Source organism: Bison bison, unplaced genomic scaffold (assembly GCF_000754665.1).
Source record: "Bison bison bison isolate TAMUID 2011002044 unplaced genomic scaffold, Bison_UMD1.0 scf7180017863882, whole genome shotgun sequence".
Taxonomy (NCBI): domain Eukaryota; kingdom Metazoa; phylum Chordata; class Mammalia; order Artiodactyla; family Bovidae; genus Bison; species Bison bison.
In genome coordinates this window covers 170,341-192,337 of record NW_011494454.1, presented here as the reverse complement: position 1 = coordinate 192,337, position 21,997 = coordinate 170,341, and the positions used below count along the sequence as shown (strand labels likewise).

Sequence of the window (21,997 nt, the reverse complement as noted above, 5' to 3'; positions counted from 1 at the left end):
TTCAAGTGAGAAAACAGAAACCTGGGAGTACGCAAGATAGCATGTAACTTGGAATACTCGATCCCTAGAAATGAAACTCACTCCAGAGACTTCCGGGGTGCAGGGGGGCGGCACGACGTGCGGACGTTACGTCACGTTCCCTCGTCCGTCCCGCCTCTTCGCCCCTCTCCGCACTGTGACGTTCCCAGGGAGGAACGTAGCGTAAACAGCGCAGGGCACTTCGGGAGCTGGATTGTTTCACGCAGGAAGCAGGCTCCATTTTAGCGCCGCCCGCCGTCGCCATCTGTTTCCCTCCCCCCAACCCCCGCCTTTCCCCTCCTCCCGTCTCTAAGCCCCAACGGGAAGGCTGGGCGTAAGCTGCGGGTGGCTAGAGTGAAAGGAGGGAAGGGGAAAAGAGAAAGGGAAGAAGCGGGGAGAAAGGGTGAATCGGGAAGGGTAAGTGTAGAGGCCACGGTGCCGAGCGCGCAGCCCAGCGGACGGACTGACGGACGCGCCTGTTTTGCTGCCGCGCCTGCGGCACCCGCGCGAGTCGCCTCGAAGCCGCGGCGGCGGTAGCAGCAGCATCGGAAACAAGAGGGGAGCAATGGCGGCCGACAGCCGAGAGGAGAAAGGTTAGTGCGGAGAAAGGTGACGGGCGGAGTCGGGGCTCTGGAGTGGTCGCCCGAACCTTGGTCCTCATTGTGAGTTGGGGGTTGAGGAGGTTAGCTTGCTCCGCGCGGAGCCGGTCTCTCCATGGAGACACTCGAACTCACTGGCAAAGACCAGGCCTGCCCTTTCGTCCTCGGTCTCCACATGACCTAACACTTCATCTAGCCTTGGATTTTTTCTTTGATCCTAATTTCCTTCTTCACGTAACGTTTATCCGTCCTGGGCGCGGCTGAGAGAAGGCCTTTCTTGAGTTGCAGGCCCTTGGGTTTATTTCCTGGTAGTATTATGCGGAGGTAATGCGTATTTTTGGAAGTCTTTTCTCTTAGGCTGAATTTCGAAAACCCTTAATGCCACGATTAAAGCTGGTAGTCTAGTGGATGTTTAAGACGTGGTATAGATAGATGATTAGTCCGGGGAAATGTCGACAAGTAATTTCTGTTCCTGTTAAGTAGGCAGTGGCAGGAATGGCCTATTTGGTTACATATTTACTTATTTTGGGAAAGGTAATGTTTGAAAAGAGGATTATGTGGTTCAGGCCTGGTAGAAAAAATCTTGGCCGCTATTCTGAAAGACACGTTTTGCGTAGTTACTGGAGGGTAACTAGGAACAAATGTAATTTATAGAGTCGGAGGGATACAGTTGCTTTGAAATCTGGGAGGAACTGATGTTGCCAGAATGAAATATCAGGTCTTTTGAAATACTGGCCTTCCGGGGCCTAGATGTAGATCCAGACTCAATACAAGTTTGAAGAGTGGTCTAGATTGGATGGTGCGTTAAGGTTTTTTTTACAACCCAAAGATTACTATAATAGTTTTGGGAAGGATATAGCTGATTATTAAAAAATATATACATATATGGCCAGCTGTTGCCCTTTATTTCTCGAATCTACCCTTTTGTGTGGTGAGGGGAGCAATTTGTTAAATGGACTGCAGAGTCAAGTTCCATTAGATTTGTGATCTCTAATTTTGCTCCTTAAAAGAAGAAAGAGTTAATGAACTGGAAAAATCAGTGAACTGTTCTAGGGAAAGGGACAACCTTGAGAGTTGGACTGGGTGGGAATATGTTTAAGATAACTGCTCCTGGTTTAAGCAGGAGATGGTGACTGGGTTTAGTAGTTGAATTTTCCTTCCTTAAAGGAGTCCTAAAAATCCTCTCCCCTGCTTTTGAGCAATCCAGAAGGAATGCAATCATGGGATTGATTAGGTTTTAGTAGTTTAATTTTCCTTCCTTAACAAGCCCTAAAAATCCTCTCCCCTCCTCTTGAGAAATCCAGAAGGAATGTGATCATAAGATTGCATGATGTTAGTAAATAAAACAAACTGCTTTTAATTAGAAGTATAGTAGTATTAAATAGATGATTTTAATCAGTAAGAATTAACTCAGTCAACGATTGTTTCAAGAGTGTTATCTATGAGCTGTGTGTGTGGGATGGTGGTTGAGGTATGTGAGATGAGCTAGATGAAAAATGAGTAAAGCTCGGTACTTTCAAGAGTTCATTGTCTCAAGATGAACATAGTTGTAAGTCAGTTATGGAGTAGACACAGTTGTACAGGAGGAAAAAGAGTAGGTGCTATATTGAATTTTTTGCTTTAGAAATGGATTTAGAGGTGAAAATGTCTACATGAACTTTGTCACTTACTGGGAAGTAGTAATGCTACCTAAGAGCAATACTTAGGATAAATTGTCCAGCTTTTGAAAGGCCTCACATTTGTGTAGTTTTTAAAAACTTAATTTTCGTAATTCAGCTTATTTCAAAATTTATGATAAAAGTGCTTATCTTATAGTTTAAGATTGTCTATAGTTTACTGGCAAAGCTAGCAGATACATACCTACTGGCGTTGCTTATATAATTTTGAAATGGGAAGATTTCTAGAATAGCCTACTTTGCAAATAAGGAAATTGAGGCCTAGGGTGTCTTACTTTCTTGATATTTGTCAAACAGCTGGAAAATAGCTAGAATTAGAATTAATACTTGACTTTATTTTCACATTGAACAAGGAAAAATGAACAGCAGATGTCTTGAATGAAACGTTAAGAAATTATAAAGATAAGCCCTGTAAGAATCTTAGACATGCCCACACACCTTAGGCCTTTCTTTAAAGATTCTGTAAGTGGTGTAAGATCTTGATAAGAAATGAGTTTAAGTTGCAAAAATTTGCTGTAAATAACAAAACAGTTAAACTTTGGTCATAAACCCCTTGTATTATTGGGCTTTGCACATTAGCTATATAATAAGCAGACATTACCTTGTATGAATGCTTATGTAATACCTGTACTTGAAAGCTCAAGCCTGTAATTGGAGAAATTGCCTGCTTAATTCCTGTGGTGATTATCCAAAATGGAGATTTGGAAGATGTTGAAATGTTGGTGGTATTATCGAATGTTATTTGCCGTTTTTCTGTATAAACATCTTTGCATTTTATTTCAGTTCTTATAAAGTTCTTTCTGGAGAACAGTTACACAAGTTTAATATATCTAAACTGTGGATAATTAGGTACCACTTTAAAAAGTAACATGTTTTTTGCTTGTTACCCAACTGGAAGCTCCATGAGGGCCAGGAATATGTCTGTCTTGTTTACCCGATTGCTGGTGTACAGTAATTGTCTCAGTACCTTGAATAAATGATTTAGAAAATTGTAAATCGTTAGTTCAAAGTTGGACTTCATTAAAAACTATTTATGTGATATTTGCTATTGATGTCCAAAGTTAAGAGTTTCTCAGTTTATACATAACACACGTTCATGCAAATACATACAAATATGTGCATTTGGTAACACACACACACACAAACACATGTCCTCACTCTAGTAAGTCTTTAGGGCTAGATAGTGTTCGTTCACTTTAGGGCTTTATAAAGCGTAGAGTATGTTTGATATTCCAATATATTTGTTTTATCCATAATAGAAGTAGGACAGAAAGCTACACATGCTCTCCGTAGACTTCAGTTGTTTGTTTTTTGAGAGGCAGGAAGTTTGGATGGGACGGGAAATCCAAGTCTCTTCTTTTAGAAGAATGACAATTTGAATGACAAAAAAATAACTGAGAGACTGGTCTAATCTAAAACAAAACAGAATGGGAGGCTCCAGGAAATGTTGCTCCATCGCCAAACCCCACTATATTAACTGAATTAAAATAACAACTGTAATGTATTGGTGCCCTATGTTAGACACAAAATGCACAATATATTTAACTGCTCAGTTTTTTTTTTTGTCTGTTTTTCCTCCCTTTAAATACTTAAGGTCTTAGTCTGAACCTGGATCCTGAAATAAACAGTACTCTGTATCTCCTGATCCAGAAGCTTCCAGAGTCCAAAAAACAAACAAAAAGCGAACCATTTCTCAGATAAATATTATTTTCAATACTGGTATCCCTGGAGTTAAGGATTGTGGCCTTTCAGGCCAGGAGTTTCAAGGTTGAGGTGTAATTCTGGCACAGTGGAAAGAGTACTAAATTTGGATTCAGAACTGTGAGATTTTATTCACAGTACTTGAATTTATTGGGCTTCTTTTTGGAATACTTGTTTCATACATAACCTTCTAAAGGTTAGAAACTACTTTGAAAGCCAGTTAGATTTTAAAGTTCCTGTGTTTATCTTATCCAAACAAATACTCCCATCTACAGAAGACAAGCTTTGTTGACTAACACAGTTTTGAACAGGTTCTCTAAAAACAGTGATTTTTTTCTTTCTTTGTTTTGTTTCCTGTATTGTGGATCTGTATATTTATCCCAAAACTCAGTTTGTTAATAGTTTGTGATGGTAACATAAGATTATGCTTGTTTAACCAGTGATGATAATGAAGTCCATGTATGAGCATCATATATTGCGAATGCAAAACGTTCACAGATGATTGTATTTCCATAAAGGAATCAAGCTAGCAGCAGCCTGCTTTGTTTTGTTTTAAATCAAGGAGTATTTGAAAGTCAGACAATTCAAGTAAAAATCTGAATTTAGAAATCCTCTTGAAAATTTATAAGATCTGACAGGGTACTTGGCATTTCTCTTAAGACAGTGAATCCACTGGAGTTGAGTAGGCTTGTCCCCTGTAGCATTCCTACTCTTTCACAAGGTATCCTGTGTACTAAAAGTATATATGTTCGGTGTTCCTGTTACCTCAGTGTCTTGAATTGAACCATAAATTTTTTGGTAGTTACTTAATATCAGTGTTGTTTAAGAGTTATGGGCATATGCATTCTAGGGTCAGGCAGATAAAATGCTTTAAAAATAGATGTGTGTGTGGCAAATAGATGGAGAAACAGTGGAAACAGAGGCTGACTTTATTTTCTTGGGCTCTGAAATCACTGCAGATGGTGATTGCCGCCATGAAATTAAAAGACGCTTGCTCTTTGGAAGAAAGCTATGACCAGCTTACACAGCATATTAAAAAGCAGAGACATTACTGACAAGGGTCAGTACGGACAAAGCTATGACTTTTTCAGTAGTCATGTATGGATGTGAGAGTTGGACTATAAAGAAAGCTGAGCGGTGACGAATTGATGCTTTTGAACTGTGGTGTTGGAGAAGACTCTTACGAGTCCTTTGGACTGCAAGGAGATCCAACCAGTCCATCCTAAAGGAAATCAGTCCTGCATGTTCATTGGAAGGACTGATGCTGAAGCTGAAGCTCCAATACTTTGGCCATTTAATGGGAAGAGCCGATGCACTGGGAAAGACTGGTGCTAGGAAAGATTAAGGGCAGGAGGAGAAGGGGGTGGCAGAGGAGGAGATGGTTATATAGCATCACCAACTCAACGGACAGGAGTTTGAGTAAACTCCGGGAGTTGGTAATGGACAGGGAGGCCTGGCGTGCTGCAGTCCATGGGGGTTGCAGAGAGTCGGACACGACTGAGCGACTGAACTGAACTGTGTGTGTCTTAGTCGCTCAGTTGTGTCTGACTCTTTGCGACCCCATGGACTGTAGCCCACCAGGCTCCTCTGTCCACGGGGATTGTCCAGGCAAGAATACTGGAGTGGATTGCCATGCCTTCCTCCAGGGGATCTTCTCAACTCGGGTCGAACCCAGGTCTTCCATATTGCTGGCAGATTCTTTATCATCTGAGCCACCAGTGAACCCCTATTTAATACAATAGGTAATGGCAAGTACGGAGAAGGCAATGGCACCCCACTCCAGCACTCTTGCCTGGAAAATCCCATGGATGGAGGAGCCTGGTAGGCTGCAGTCCATGGGGTCGCTAAGAGTTGGACACGACTGAGCGACTTCACCTTCACTTTTCATTTTCATGCATTGGAGAAGGAAATGGCAACCCCCTCCAGTACTCTTGCCTGGAGAATCCCAGGGACGGGGGAGCCTGGTTGGCTGCCATCTATGGGGTCGCCCAGAGTCAGACACGACTGAAGCGATCTAGCAGCAGGAATGGCAAGTATTGAGGTAATAGGGAATAGAGGGATAAGTATGGTCTATGTTCAGGAAATACTGGTAAATACCCTGATGTAAAAAACATAAAGCTAGATTGTCTCATGCACAACTTTGACATAAATTACCTTGTGTGTGTCTTTACCAAAGACTGTCAGGACTGCTCCAACTGGTAGTTTTCAGGTAAAAACCTGGGACCCTAGGGAAATGGCCACCCACTCCAGTGTTCTTGCCTGGAGAATCCCAGGGATGAGGGCGCCTGGTGGGCTGCCGTCTATGGGGTCGCACAGAGTCAGACACGACTGAAGCGACTTAGCAGCAGCAGCAGCAGCAGCAGTGATCAAATAGTCTTTTTTTAAAATGTAGAATATATGTTCTTACTTTAAACCCTTGGAGCTTTCAAAGACAAAGCATCCAAGAGCTAAATTCTACAGGCTCTTAGTGTATAACTTTGAATGGATTTGAACTTTAACTATAAATGGGAATACTGTTTGTGTTTCATTTGAGTTATTTTGTTGCATCAACACATTGTGAAAAATTCATTTTTTGTTGTGACTTTAAACGGGTTTTTTTTTTTTTTTAAGACTCTATATAGATTTCTCAAAAAATAAATAAAGCACTTTAAATACTGCATTTGAGGGGCTTCCTTTGTGGTCCGGTGGTTAAGAATCCACCTTGCAGTGCAAGGGACTCAGGTTCAATCCTTGGTTGGGGAAGATCCCACATGCCACAGAGCAGCTAAGCCCATGAGCCGTAACTGTTGAGCCTGTGCTCTAGAGCCCAGGAGTCTCAACTGCTGAGCCCATGTGTTGCAGCTGCTGAAGCCCTCACACTCTAGGGCTTCTGGTCCGCAACAAGAGACGCTACCGCAATGAGAAGCCCATGCGCCACCACTCCTGAGCCCAAATTCTAGAGCCTGTGCAATGAGAAGCCACCACAATGAGAAACTCAAGCACCACAAAAGAATAGCTCTTGTGCACTGAAGACTCACCACAGCCAAAAAATAAAAATAAATAGATCTTTAAATAAATAAATTCATCTAAAAATCCTGTTAGGAAATGCTGCATTTGAGTTATATTTTATATAGAATTCTTAACCAGGCATCTGCTAACCTTTGTTCATTTTATTGCTAATATTCTTATGGTGCTGCTGTCAAACTACTGTGATGAAATTGAACATGTGCATATCACTGTGCAGAATAATGTTAAATTTCAGGATAAAATGAGTGATTTAAAGCATAAAAGAAGTCACACTGGAGAACCAGTGGATGCTACTTTCTCTCTTCTTCCCCAAAAGGATGTACCAGGGGTAGGTTAATCTTTCATAGTGGTAACTTCTGAGATTACTAAAATAATCCTTTATAGCTAATTCATTTTAAATTAAAAACATGAATTAAAACACAAAGTGTACATTTTCTAGCCAGTGAATGGTCATAGGAAGCAGTTAGCTTTATAACCCAATACTCTTATTATTTTAAGAATACATCTTAACATTTATAATTAAATAAGCAAAACTAAGCAAGTGGTAATAGTTTGGATAACACCTTCCAAGTATTTGGAACATTTCTTCCACAGTAGTTGGAGTCCCTGGCTCCTCTCTTTGAACCTGAGTAGACGGCCCTTTTTCTTTTGGGCTGTATTAATGTATCTTTAGAGCTCTAAACCACCATGAAAGAGGTTGACCTATGCTGAAGCTGTCATGGTAGAGGGTGCCATTGAAAAGCATGGCCTAGGAGCCCCAGCTGTTTTGAATCTACCCAGCCAGTGTGAATAAACAAGCCTTCAGATGGTTTTAGCCAGCCTTTAACTGCAGCCACATGCGAGACTTTAGTTGAGCCTCAGAACCATAAGCAGTAATAATAAATGACTGTATTGTTTTAAGTCACTAAGTTTTGGGATAGCATGTTAAATTTACTGCAGTAGTCAGAATATTTATGTATTTGTGTTATTGAGAAAAGAGGATTTTGTTTTATATTCAGGACTGTATTTTGTATATCATGTACCCTAGTCATTATTAATACAAGGTTCAGGAGGGTCAAATACCTGCCCCCCCCCTCCTGCCGCTCCCACCCCAAACAGTGATCTTTTTATTCTAATTGCCTCTTATCAGAGGTGAAGAAACTGGAGCTCAAATTGGGACTTCCCCAAAGATACCTAGCTCTTAAATGATGACCTGGATTTTCTTCCTTCCAAACACAAATCTCGTCTGTATCATATTTCAGCAAATAAAAGATTTCAGTGGTGGAGAAAAGTAACAAATACAATCTTTTATATCAGGGAGTCAGAAAATATTTTAGGCTCTGTAGGCCTCATAAGATCTTTGTCATATATTCTTTTCTTTTTTAAAAACACAACCTTAAAAATGTTGAAACCATTCTTGTCAGTCAAAAATAGGCTGTGGGCTGAATTTTGTCTTGCAGGTCTTAGTTTGCCAGTTTTGTGATTAAAACCAGTTACATTTTTGTTGTCATAGAGTATAAAATGGGTAAAAATTTGTAGACATCAAATGAGGATATTGTGGTTGAACTTAAAGTAAATTTAAGATGCTGCAATGTTTAGGATGCAAGGCTTTCTGATGCACTAATTTGAAATTAATTACTAGTGCACCCAACCTTTCAGTGATGTTTTGGGTTTTTGTTTTCTTACACTTTGTTTAAAGGTACTTCTATTGTTTACATGTAATTTAACCATATATTTAGAAAGCCTGGACTCTAGACAAGTGGATTTGCGTAACTTGAACTTCTGAGCTTCTATTTCTTTATCTGCAAAGCAGTCTAAAATATAGTTTATGTGTGTCATGTATGATATGTATGAAAGTGATAAAATGTTAAAAAAGCAAGTATTGATTAGTATTTTAAAAATTTGTAGATACTTTCTAAAACTGCAACTAATCTTTGGATTTGTCTAATAAAATTATTTATTGAAGTTTTTAAAGAGAGTAGTACCCTTTTTGTAGGTAAACCATGATTTAGGCATGTCTGAAATTTAAGTTGATATAATCAGCTTCACAGTATTTCTTTCTGTGTTAGATTTAGCATGTATAAAAGTATATAATTTCATGTGACTGTCCAAGCTTTTGGGTGGATATTTCTAATCAAGAACTAGCAATTTGCAAAGATTTAGGTAGCACTGTATTGATTGTCTTATTTGCTGTCATGTCATAGTTTTTTTTTGTTTGTTTGTTTTGTTTTGGTTCTACAGATGTCTTATTTTTCAGGATTTGTTGGACCCACTTTTTTACTGACTAGAGAACTTTGACCCAAAGATGGCTTAATATCTGAAAAACATGGATGTCTAAAAATCAAATTATATGTTTTTATTCTTTATTTATGATATAGTATCCAAAAATTGTGTTTGCACTGTTCAGGTTTCAAGGGGATTTTCTTCAGTGAAAACATGAACCCAAAGGATGAGAGAAACCATTTTGGTTTACATATCTTGATTTTCAGTAACATTAAAAAAAAAAAAAGGAAGCAGTCCATATAGTATATATTCATTTTAGAAAAATAGTAAAGTACAGGTAAGCATTTTTATGGCTCAAAGAAATCAGTTACAATTCTATTTCAGGCATATGTAATTTTCAGTGTTCTAAGTAGCAACTGTGGCTCCAGGTACAGAAGATTTGTTTTGTGTATCCTGTGTCACCTTGCTTTTCCTCTTATTTACCTACATTATCTGCTTTAGTTCTCTTCAGTACCTGATTTCTGTCCCTTTTTGGGGAAATTTGAGTTATATCTAACCTGTTCAAAGACCTCAGGTTAATAAACCTTGTTATACTTTGAGTGGGCTTTGCTTTTTGGCTAGAGCCATGGGTACAGTTGTCCTGTGTCATCAGTTTTTATGATTTTATATCTCTTGTTATGGCACCTTAAATTTGGAAAGATATTTTTGATGCTTGTATGCTTAGTGTTTAAAACATTGACCATTAGCTTTAGTGCTTTATTTGGGGGGAAAAATCAGTTTAAAGTAGTAAATACATAATTGCATATATTTCTAAGAATTTTTTTGTCCTATTAGACAGGATGGGGGCGGTATGAAGGAGGGTGGGATGATGAAACTGAGTTGTAAGTTTTCATGATCATTGAAAGTATCAGTTACAGTCAATGGTTTCTTTGTTTGGACAAGTTACACTTTTTATAGTCCAAACCAGCATCACTAATTTTCTTCTTTTAACCTGCTTCGATGTTATTTCAGACAACAGGATAGCTGTAGGGATAGTATGAAGATTTTGCTTTTCAACCACATTTCACATGTTAACATTTTTTACCATATTTGTCTTTCTAATTCATTCACACTCCATCTTTTGTCTGTTGCAGACGAGTCCTAAATACTTATGTATGTATTTTCTAAAAAGTAGAATTCTCTTTTACTTAACGGTAGTAGTATCAAATCTGCAGACCTTATTTAGATTTCACTAGTTTTTCCAGTTAAGTCTCAGATCATGTGCTGTATCGCGTATCTTTTAGTCTCCTTTAATCTGAAGTGTTTCCTTAGTGTTTGTATTTCATGATATTGATGTTTTGGGATGCCTCTAAATTTGGGTTGATTTTGTATTTGTTTCCTTATGTATAGGTTTAGGTTTTGCATTTTGCATAGGAATGTTGGAGAAGTGTTCCATGAGTAGTGCGTCATACCAGGGTCCATGATACTGATTTGATCCACTGTGGGTGGTGATAACTTTGATTACTTGTTTAAGCTGGAGTCTGCCAGAGTTTCTGAATTGTAAAATAGTAATCAGTAAGTATTTTTCCCGAAATTCACAGTCTTTGATAAATATGTGTGCTGTCGCTTCAGTTGTACCTGATGCTGTGTGACCCCATGGACTGTAGCCTGCCAGGCTCCTCTTCTCCATGGGATTCTGCAGGCAAGAATGCTTGAATGGGTTGCCGTGCCCTTCCCCCAGCGATCTTCCAGACCCAGGGATCAAACACACATCTCTTCACATCTCCTGCATTGACAGGAGGGTTCTTTAGCACCACCTGGGAATCCCTTTGATAGATATGTTTATTTAAAAGTTATGCACCTGTATTTTTTTTTTTTTTTATTGTGCACATTTTAAAGCAGTTGACAAAAAATTAGAGATGAAAGGATGATGCACAAATAAGTTCTGACTTTTTCTTTTTGTACCCCAGTATATATCCTTTCATAGCCTAGGCTTTGTAGACCAGGGCTCTGTATCATATCCTCTGCTTTGTATGGTTTTATAGGAATTATTCTTTTGTCTTGATCCTGAAATAAAAACTCCTTAAAGGTTATGTTCTCATACTTAAATAACTTCACAGTAAGTACTCAGAAATAAATGCTTAATGGTAATGATTTTTCCCCATTACTTTTTAATTTCCTTGCTTTCAGATGGAGAACTTAATGTTCTAGATGATATTTTGACTGAAGTACCAGAACAAGATGATGAACTCTATAATCCAGAGAGTGAACAAGATAAAAATGAGAAAAAGGGTAAGATTTCTGTTTATTTTGTTAAAATAACAGTGTACATAGAGATAAATATCTTAAGTCTTTGCTTTTGTGCTTGTTCCTTGAGGCTCTTAACACCAAAAGCACAATCATAACAAGCAGTGGTACCCAATTCCACATGAAAGAGAGTAATATATGTTTTTTCCAAACATGTGAAATGTCTCAGATAAGTGAATTTATTCCAGTATTTGAAAGCTGTGTTTTCTTTATAATTAACTTTGGAGTACAAATATTTCAGAAGACATTTAAAGAAATGAGGCTTTTTTTCTCTCTGGTGTATTTACTTGTTGAACTTTGGTGAAATAAGTCTTAATACCCAAACCTTTTTTTTTTTTGGTATTTTTAAGGTTCAAAAAGAAAAAGTGACCGAATGGAATCTGCTGATACAAAGCGACAAAAGCCTTCTGTTCATTCAAGACAGTTGATTTCTAAGCCACTGAGCTCATCAGTTAACAACAACAAAAGAATGGTTAGTACAAAAGGAAAATCAGTCACAGAGTATAAAAATGAGGAATATCAAAGATCTGAAAGAAACAAGCGGTTAGAAGCTGATCGGAAGATTCGTTTGTCAAGCAGTGCCTCCAGAGAACCTTATAAGAGTCAGCCTGACAAAACTTGTCTGCGGAAAAGGGATCCTGAAAGGAGGGTCAAATCCCCTACACCAGATGATTCTGAGGTAGTCAATATTATTGCAGATATAATACAGAGAGCAATTCTTTCATTTCTGTGTGAGGCTAGAACTATTTATTCACTCTGACCTTGTTGTATGACTGCTGATTCCCTTTTTCTTTAAACATCAGAGAATTGGGCTTGAAGTGGATAGACGTGCAAGCAGATCCAGCCAGTCTTCTAAGGAGGAAGTGAACTCTGAAGAATATGGCTCTGACCACGAGACTGGCAGCAGTGGTTCTTCTGATGAGCAAGGCAACAACACTGAGAATGAGGAGGAGGGGGTGGAAGATGTGGAGGAAGACGAAGAGGTAGAAGAAGATGCAGAGGAAGATGAAGAGGTGGATGAAGATGGAGAGGAGGAGGAGGAGGAAGAAGAGGAGGAGGAGGAGGAAGAAGAGGAGGAAGAGGAGGAAGAAGAATATGAACAGGATGAGAGAGACCAGAAGGAAGAGGGAAATGATTATGACACTAGAAGTGAGGCTAGCGACTCTGATTCTGAATCTGTTACCTTCACGGATGGGTCTGTCAGATCTGGTTCAGGAACAGATGGATCAGGTACTAATTTTTATATGTTAAAGTTTGTCTTTATTTTTTAGTTGACTTGATTGGTGTTCTTCTTGAATATTTTAAAATTGAATTATGAAATTTGAGGCACTGTGGGATGTTAGTAAGACTGTGCTGTGTTTTTGTTCTTTTTTTTTTTTAAATATGGTGTGTTTTGGAATGTATTATGCACTTGAATAAGATTTACATATCTTAGTAAAGGTGTTTCTCAGCTCCAAATTAATTGTATTGCAAATGCACATTACTTCATTTGTTTCTCTAATAAGGAAATATATCTGAGGTTTTATTGTTATAAATTCTTAGATTTACATACTAGTCGACACTAGCTTAAACACTGCTGTACTTAAAGTATATTCATATGGAACCTATCTGCTAGGTATTACAGTATTTTCATGTTAAATGCCTCTAGATTTCCATCATGTGGCAACAGAAATCAAAATAACTTTGTTTTTCTCTTGGGAGCATGAACTTTTATTTTTATACCTTTGGGTTGACTGACTGAGGCAATGCCTCCAGAGGGCTGGGTTTAAAAGGTATTAGATGGAAAATAAGAGTATAAAATTCTTGTGGAGAGACTGGGAAAGAATATTAGATGCTTTGCCACTTTCTCTGACCCAGGAGACTTAAAGTAGGAATGGTAGATAGTTGTAGTCACTAGGCTGAGGGGACCCTCTTTTGGGGAGAAATTCAGAAGGTAGAGTAAGGAGAGGTCAGGGTCCTTAAAGATCATTGGCCACTATATGATGATTATAATGCCATGGCTGTCTTAATGTAAAGGTGCAACCAGATCTGCTACATAGGCCAAATGTAACAAACATTGGAACACAAGAAAAGTTCTGTTCTTTTGATATATGTGATAGTTACAATGTCATTATAGAATTTTATCATTTTAGTAGTACATTGTTGGTTAATCATATTCTTGATAGTGTAAATGTTAGAGCAGATGGCCAGGTATTCTCCAGTTGACAGCTGAAGTGCTGCTAGCCTTCTACTCACCAGAGTTCTAGGTTTGGGAGGTAGACAGGTTTTTGAAGGTGGTTAAAGAGTTAAACTGAACAGATGGGTAGTTGGGTTTAATACAAAAAAACTTGTGGAATCTATTACTATTATTCCATCATACTTTGCACAGACTGATGGGATATGCATTTATAATTTATGATAATGGATGGAGAACAAAAATTGCATTCAAAGTTTGAATGAATGTTCATTTATTGTGGAGAGTGTGAAAATAGAAAAGTAGGGGACATTTTATTGTAGGAATCTTCTTTTTGGTGTCCACATTAGGAATGATATTTCTTTGACTTGAATGTTTATCTTGTTTAAGTTAAATAGGGGAGACTTATTTGGAGAAGGGAATGGCTACCCATTCCAGTATTCTTGCCTAGAAAATCCACAAACAGAAGAGCCTGGCAGGCTACAGTCCATTGGGTTGCAATGAATCAGACACGACTGAGCGAGTAAACACGCATGCCAAGGAGATTGTATAAATAGATCAGACCTGAAATCGTGTATTTTTAATAAGCTCCTAGATGCTGATACTTAGCAAGATACTTATTCATACTTTTTATGTTTTTTGTAGATTAGATATTTTGTATTGAATACTAACCAATGGTTTTTAGAAAACCTGGATATTAAAACTGTTGAGATTTATTGTTAGAGATACCTGGAACTCTTACTTTCCTTATTAAAGGAAGCTTTGTGACTTTTACATGGAACATGTTTTAAAGACTATTTAGTATGCAGGATATTATTATTTTTATCACGGAGCAGTTTCTATTACTGTGAAAGAAAAAGAACCTGAAACTTTAAAAGAGGGGTACCAGTTTTTAAATACAAAGAATGACAGTTTAGTTTCCTTGTCATGAATTTTCTAGCCTCTGGTTTATTTTACCTTATTTTTTCCTCTGAACTTTAGCAACTTCCTTTTATAATAAAAGTGACACAGTTGGTGCTTGTTAAAGGTTATTTTTTAGGTGACTTTTTTTTGATCTGAGAATAATAGTCAGGAGAGGGGATCATAAACTTAAGAACAATGAAAGTTAGTTGTACAAAAAAGATAAAAACTCCTTGGAGATTTTTCATGGTAATACAATATTTAACATTATATAAAAATTGTTGGGCAAGATCTGCTTCTGTTATTTTTCCTGCATCATCTTAGTTGAGAGATTCTTTTAGTACTTATAATCATAAAGTATTATTTTTAAACAGCAGTAGGAGTTGTATTATTCTTTGTGATCAATTTGTAATGTGTGGAAGTGGAAGTGTTAGTCACTCAGTTGTGTCCGACTCTTTGCAACCCCATGGACTGTAGCTCCCCAGGCTCCTCTGTCCGTGGAATTCTCCAGGAAAGAATACTGAAGTGGATTACCATTTCTTTCTCCAGAGGATCTTCCCGATCCAGGGTTGAACTTGAGTGTCCTGCATTGCAGCCAGATTCTTGACCATCTGAGCCACCAGGGAAACGTTGTAATGCTTAGATTCCCTAACTGTTCAAATAGGAAAAAGTAAAAGAAACATGTTAGACATTTTGAAAGAAATAATTTAGAATGATTTTTTAAAAACAAAGTTTATTTTTCTAGTCTCCATGTGCATGTCAATTGAGTCAATGAATTCAGTTCCTTCTGTATGCTAGATGCTATATAAGAATGTGTAGTCAGTGAACAAAACAGGCATGATGAGAAAAGAGATTTGGGATGTGACAAAAACTCCTGTTTCTCATCTGTTTGGTTGAGGTTTTCAGTTATTTTGTACTAAAACTTCAGTTTAATTTCTTTTCAAGTCTTAACAGTTTACCCTGAGGGAGAAGATTTTAAAACTTGAAAGTTAGGTCTTATTCAAAGCCGGCAAGCCTAGGAATACTTTTTTCTATAGCTAGCTATATGAATATCAGTATGTTCCCCAGTTGCTAGCTTTAAATGGGCTTGGTTTTGAAATTGTGTCAGTATGTACTGCCTTGCCTTTCTCTGTTTGCCAGAGTTAGAAACATCAGCATCATTTATAAACTTGTTAACAATCTTATTTGGAGAAGGTATTAGTAGTAAATTACAAGGGGGAGAAATGCTTACTTAGAAGGAACTTATTACCTTGTAGTTTTCCCTCTTTAAACTAGCTTAAACTTAGAATCCCCTTTCAAGAACAGTAGTAAAATATCTTTTCTATTCTCTTAATAAGAATAGAGCTCTTGTCTTGTACTTTCAAGTTAGAAACTAGGATCTGCCACTCAGGAACCATGGGACCCTGGCCAAGTTTCCTAACCACACCACTAAGTTGAGGTTTCCTTTTCTATAAGTGAGAATAATGGTATTATGTATCTTACGAGTTTGTTTTAAGGTTTAAGGGAGATAATCTATTTAAAGCTTTTAAAAAGAAGTTTATATGAAAGATCGTTGATTACTGTTATAACATTCTCTTACTTTTATAAAAATAAGTATATATGTTTTCTCCCATCATATTCCTTTTTTTAGCTGTAAAGGTGCTTATCATGAAGTAATTAAAATACTGATAAACAGAGACAGGAGAGCCTAATTCCATTTTAGGTCTTCATTTATATGCTTATAAAGTTCCAAATTAAGCTTGAAGTTGTTTTTATAAGTAATGCAAACCTTTTCTGTCTATTGAAGATTCCCAGCTTTTTAATAGCACTATACAGACCATCACTGAGATTTTAGAGATAAATTTTGAATTGAATTTGAAAAGCAGTAATTCAGGAAGGAAATGGTCAAAAAGAATGTATTTGAAGACACAGAAGCAAGCAGTGACAACCAGAAGGGACTTACTAGTTTAGTGTAATTTTTTTTATTTGAACAGTTGAAAAACTTTGAGTTCTGGGGTTCATTGGACATCTCAAATCAGACTTGGAATTTTGCTGAAGAATGATATTAAGCTTTTTAAAAGAGGACTTAAAACAGTGATACTTGGTGCATAGAAGGGAACATTGTAATTTTTTTTTAACTTTATTTTGTATTGGGGTATCGCTGATTAACAGTGTTGTGCTAGTTTCAGGTGAACAAGGAAGGGACTCAGCCATAAATACACAGGTATCCATTCTCCCCCAAACTCCCTTCCCATCCAGACTGCCACATAACATTGATCAGAGTACCTACTCTGCTATACCGTTGGTCCTTGTTGGTTACCCATTTTAAATACAGCAGTATGTACATATCAATCCCAAGCTCCCTGACTATCCCTTCCTCTCATTCCCCACTCCCCAACCCCAACCATAAATTGGTTCTTGAAGTCTATGAGTCTGTTTCTGTTTTGTAAGTTTGTATCATTTCTTTTTAGATTCCACATATAAGGGATGTCATAAGATATTTTTCTAGGTCTGATTTCATTCAGTATGATACTCTCTAGGTCCATCTCTGTTGCTAGAAATGGCGTTTTCTCATTCTTTTTTATGGCTGAGTAATACTCGGTTGTAGATATGTATCACCTATTCTTAATTTATTCCTCTGTTGATGGACTGTATGTTGCTTCCATGTCTTGGTTGTTGTAAACAGTGCTACGATGAACATTGAGGTGTATGTATCTTTTAGGATCATATTTTCCCCCAGATATATGCCCAGGAGTGGGATTCAGGGTCATACTAGCTGAATGTTTTTTAAGGAACATCCATACTGTTCTCCATTGTGGCTGTGCCAATTTGCATTCTCAAGAAAAGTGTAGGAGTGGTCTTTTCTCCCCACACCTTCTCCAGCATTTATTATTTGTGGATTTTTTGATGACAGCCATTCTGGCTGGTGTGAGGGAACACCATAAATTTAATTGAAAGAAAAGTAGTGTTTGCTTTGCAGAATTTTTTTTCCCGCCTTTTAAAACTTTTAAGACTTCCTTTTATATATAGGGTAAGTAGTTTTTAATTAATGGCTGTGCATTTTTATTTGATTCAAATTGGTGGGAGAAATAAAAAATGTGCTTAGCTTTTGAACAGTGTCTGGATTGGAACACTTTCTTCTGAGGAAGTTAAGTGGGTCAGGAGAGGTTAGTAATGAAAATCCAGAGGTTAGGGAAAATCCAGACATGATACATCCTTATTTGATTAATTTACATTGTAATGTTTTTAAAAATCTTGTCTTATTCTTTCTTAGATGAGAAAAAGAAGGAAAGAAAGAGAGCTAGAGGCATATCTCCTATTATTTTTGATAGAAGTGGAAGCTCTGCATCGGAGTCATATGCAGGTATTCTCATTTACTCTTATTTGTGATCATATCTGACTGATTCTAATGTAATCTGCTGTAAAAAGTGTGGAGGCTGTAGTTTAGCGTGAACTTGTTGATGTTCATTAGTATTGATTTCTGGCATGTTCAGTGTAATAATTCTAGAAGAAACTAAGCTTTTTCTTATTATTTTAATCCTGTTCTGTTACTGCTTAAGTGGAATTTCACTTTTTTTTTTTTTTTTCTTGGAAGATGATGATTCAGTGACTAGTTTTCTGAGTGAGAAATTGTTCAAATATTTTTAAAAACATCCAAACAACCCAAAAAGCAAAACACTCGTACACATTGAGAAGTATTTTTTTTGTGTGTGTGGGTGCGCCAGGAAGAATAATTTGTCTTGAATGAGAACTTTATGTGACAAGACTGTAGAAATTTTGTCTTATCTCTATTAAAGCCCAATCTGAACAAATGTACTTTGGCTAAATACAGGTTCAGAAAAGAAGCATGAGAAATTATCATCTTCCGTTCGTGCTGTCCGAAAAGGTATCATTTAAATTTGAAATTGTTTTCATTGCATGCTGCCTTAAAGTCATTATTTTGCCTTATTGGTTCTCCATTAATAGTTGGTTTTAATGTAGTAATGTTCTGATATATTGCATTAAGGGGGGAAAATATAATGTCTTACACAGAGCTCTGTATTCACTTTTTGCTGCCATATCTTTTAGAAAAATAGCAAACATCTTCAGCTACCTTAGTTTCTGGACAGAGTGGATGATGTGTGTGTAAAAAATATGTATATATTTTAATAGCATAAGAATTTATTACAATTTTAAATGGTTAATGTGATAAAAATCCATAAAATTTATAGCTATTTTCACACAAAATATGGATCTGATATATCGGAACATTACTATATTAGGTTTGCCTTCTTGCAAAATGCTGGTGTCTTTTCTTAGCTTTGCTTTACTACGTGTTGTGGCTTAGCTTTTCAGGTTGAATGGGTGATTATGAATTTTAAAAGTTTAGCTGGGTTGCGGAGGGCTAATTTCAGTTAGTACAACTTAAATTCCTCTGTGTGATAATGGCCTCTGGTTAATCAGTTTGGATTTCTTTTTTTCAGATCAAACCAGTAAACTCAAATATGTTCTACAGGATGCAAGATTTTTTCTCATAAAGAGTAACAACCATGAGAATGTGTCCCTTGCCAAAGCTAAGGTATTAGCATCAGTTCTGTTGAAACTATCCTAACCTTGAAAATTTTACATGTGAAGGTGGACTTAACTATCACTTGAGTACATGAGATACTGTAATATTCATTAAAGCTTTAAAGCTCTTTCCCACAGTTGCCCTGCAGGGTCTGCTTTTTTTAACTGGTTAAGCAACCCAAGTAGTAACTTTAAGTTTTATTTTAAGTCTTCTGAAGATGAGTTTAGAAGTAAAATTATTCAATATTTGAAGAATATATTTCATTATACATTGTACTGCAAAAATGGTTCAAGTTTTGTGTTTCTTTATTCCAGTTGCTAGTTTATTATACCAACACTTTTTAAAAAGGTTCTTTAGTCAGCCAGTTTTTGTTTTGTATTACTGCTTGTTTTCCACCTTGAGGTTTTCTTGCAAAGAAGGTGTTCCTCTATGGAGAATCTCAAAAGTAAGATCACTTGGATTTCAAAGAAAAGAGAAGACTCAGTTTACAGGCCCACCCTAGCCTTTACAAAAGGGATATACCTGGTTGCTGTCAGATGTTGTAAGATTAATTTTTTTCTAATGTTTTGTTGTAAAATACATCTACTTTTTATACAAACTATTACAGTGTTTTCATATTTTTGGTTTAAGACAGTTTCCACTGACTTCAAGAAAGGTAAAACTAAACATTTTTTTAAAGATATTTCTGTCAGTATAATGATTCTGTATTTCTGATTTGCGGTTAACCCATTCAGTTTTACAGATGGAAGGAATAATATGCCAAATAACTATGTAATGGAAATTTATTCTGTTCCTCAGCTGGAGTGGATTTAGGCAAAAGTGTTTAAGCATCTAGTGTGAATGAGATCTAGTATGTATCAGCAGATCAAACTGAATTGGAGCTTCTGCTTTACTTTACCATTCTGCCTCTTAATCTTTCATGAAGAAAGAATTGATTAAAATGCTTTGGAAATGGTAGCTGTGTTCCAGCTGTACATAAAACACAAGTCTCTTCAAACTATTGGTATATGAAAATTTGAACTTAAATTGAAAAGAAAAAGGATTCAAACTTAATAGAAATTCTTCCCTGTGATTTACTCACATATTTTTGCATCATTAGGCAGTTTTTATTTTACTTATTTTTATTTTATTTTTTAAATTAAAAATTTTTTTGGCCCTGATACACTACATGTGGGATCTTAGTTCTCTGACCAGGAATTGAACCTGTGTGCCCTTCAGTGGAAGTGCAGAGTCCTAATCACTGGACCACTAGGAAAGTCCTTGAGCAAGTTTTGTTTTTGTTTTTTCAAATTATGAAACTAGGATAACACATTTATTGGAAACTACAGAACAAAATTACATATAATTCCACTACAGATTACAGTTAACTTTTTAAGTAGATGAATTAAGTTTTTTTTTTGGAGTTTCAGTATCACACTCTAAAATTAATAGAGTGAATATACAAAAGTAGAACAGTATAGTAGACGTGAAAAGCACTATGAACCAATTCAACATAATTAAGATTTTATACAGTTTTCACACAACAGCAGGGTACAAATGCTATTCATGTTACCATAGACTGTAATCCAGGAGACAATTGGAACATATCCACGGATGTAAAACAAAGTGAAAAATTTCATAGTCTAAAGGTATTGAAATCATACAGTCTGTTCTCTTATTGTGGAATTATGTTAGAAATCAATGTCAAGAGATATTTGAAAATAATACACATATTTTCAAGTGTATTGTGACATTTACCAAAAGAGATCTCTGACTTAGCCATTGAAAGTTTAGACACAATTTTTAAAGAAGAAATGTACACATTGTGATTCACTTTCAAACAAAATGTTTTTCTGGTAGTAAATGGTTCTAATTTAGAGTAACTGTTGGTGATTGTTTTTATTGTATAAAATTCTAGCTCATATGTTTTGGTCAGCTCCTGCCCTCATGTGTTTCACTCATAGTTTTAATATTTTTGTTAAGTTTGGTTAATTTTCTCCATATTTTTCCCGAGTATTATATTATTTTGACTGCTGATAAATAGGACCTTTATTCATAATAGCTTATTGGTAGCCTTGGTCTTTTGCAAATATAATTGGAAACATAAAAGATTTATATTAATTTCAATCTGTGATCTTCACATCATTTATATAGGGTGTATGGTCTACACTGCCTGTAAATGAGAAGAAATTGAATGTTGCATTCAGATCTGCAAGGAGTGTTATCTTAATATTTTCTGTGAGAGAGAGTGGAAAATTTCAAGGTAAAATTTCATTGTTAATTTTTCAAGGGAAATTTCAGGGTAAAAATAAATTGGATATGTAAAAACATTAATTATATTTGCATGAATACGTTATAATTTCTTCCCTTAGGATTTGCAAGACTTTCTTCAGAATCACATCATGGAGGATCTCCTATACATTGGGTACTTCCAGCAGGAATGAGTGCTAAAATGCTGGGAGGTGTCTTTAAAATTGATTGGATTTGCAGGTAAATTACACACTTCACTGTAGATAATTAAAATTGCCCTTGTTTTAAGTGGGCTACCAGTTGATAATGTTAACATGTATGTAGTTGTAATTTATTATCCTAATTATTCTCCCCTTTTTTGGTCTTACTCCTAATCTGATTGGGACCTGTGGGGTTTATTCAACAATACTGAAAGTAAAAATAACATTATATACTTTGTTTACAACCTTTATAATCTAAGATGCATAGGGCAAAGATTTAGTCAAGAGTTTTATGTATTTCATTGGTTCTCTGTGTTAGTAACATAGCAGAATTTATGAACCAGACAAATGCTTGGAATGTTACTTAACATTTATATTTAGTGGTTTAACTTGGCATTTTATTACTGTAAAGTAGGAAAATAGTCACTCTTTGGCTTGGCTGAATAACATTTTGGAGGTGACTGATTTAGTTGTGAACA

At 36.5% G+C, this 21,997-nt stretch overlaps 1 protein-coding gene across 5 annotated transcripts in view; it reads left to right on the top strand.

Moving 5' to 3' along the window:
• Window positions 1-231: 231 nt before the first annotated feature.
• Window positions 232-21,997, top strand: part of YTHDC1 (YTH domain containing 1) — a 38,321-nt gene continuing 16,555 nt past the window's right edge. For 2 of the 5 annotated variants that reach the window (XM_010833728.1, XM_010833726.1), the window contains exons 1-9: window positions 233-611; window positions 11,372-11,473; window positions 11,839-12,167; window positions 12,292-12,718; window positions 17,815-17,904; window positions 18,373-18,426; window positions 19,004-19,098; window positions 21,223-21,331; window positions 21,441-21,558. In XM_010833728.1, coding sequence (XP_010832030.1) covers window positions 584-611; window positions 11,372-11,473; window positions 11,839-12,167; window positions 12,292-12,718; window positions 17,815-17,904; window positions 18,373-18,426; window positions 19,004-19,098; window positions 21,223-21,331; window positions 21,441-21,558 — 1,352 coding nt within the window. In that variant the 5' untranslated portion in view covers window positions 233-583. Of the gene's footprint in view, window positions 612-11,371; window positions 11,474-11,838; window positions 12,168-12,291; window positions 12,719-17,814; window positions 17,905-18,372; window positions 18,427-19,003; window positions 19,099-21,222; window positions 21,332-21,440; window positions 21,559-21,997 lie in introns of all 5 variants that reach the window. The other 3 variants (XM_010833731.1, XM_010833729.1, XM_010833730.1) reach the window with 3 other exon arrangements.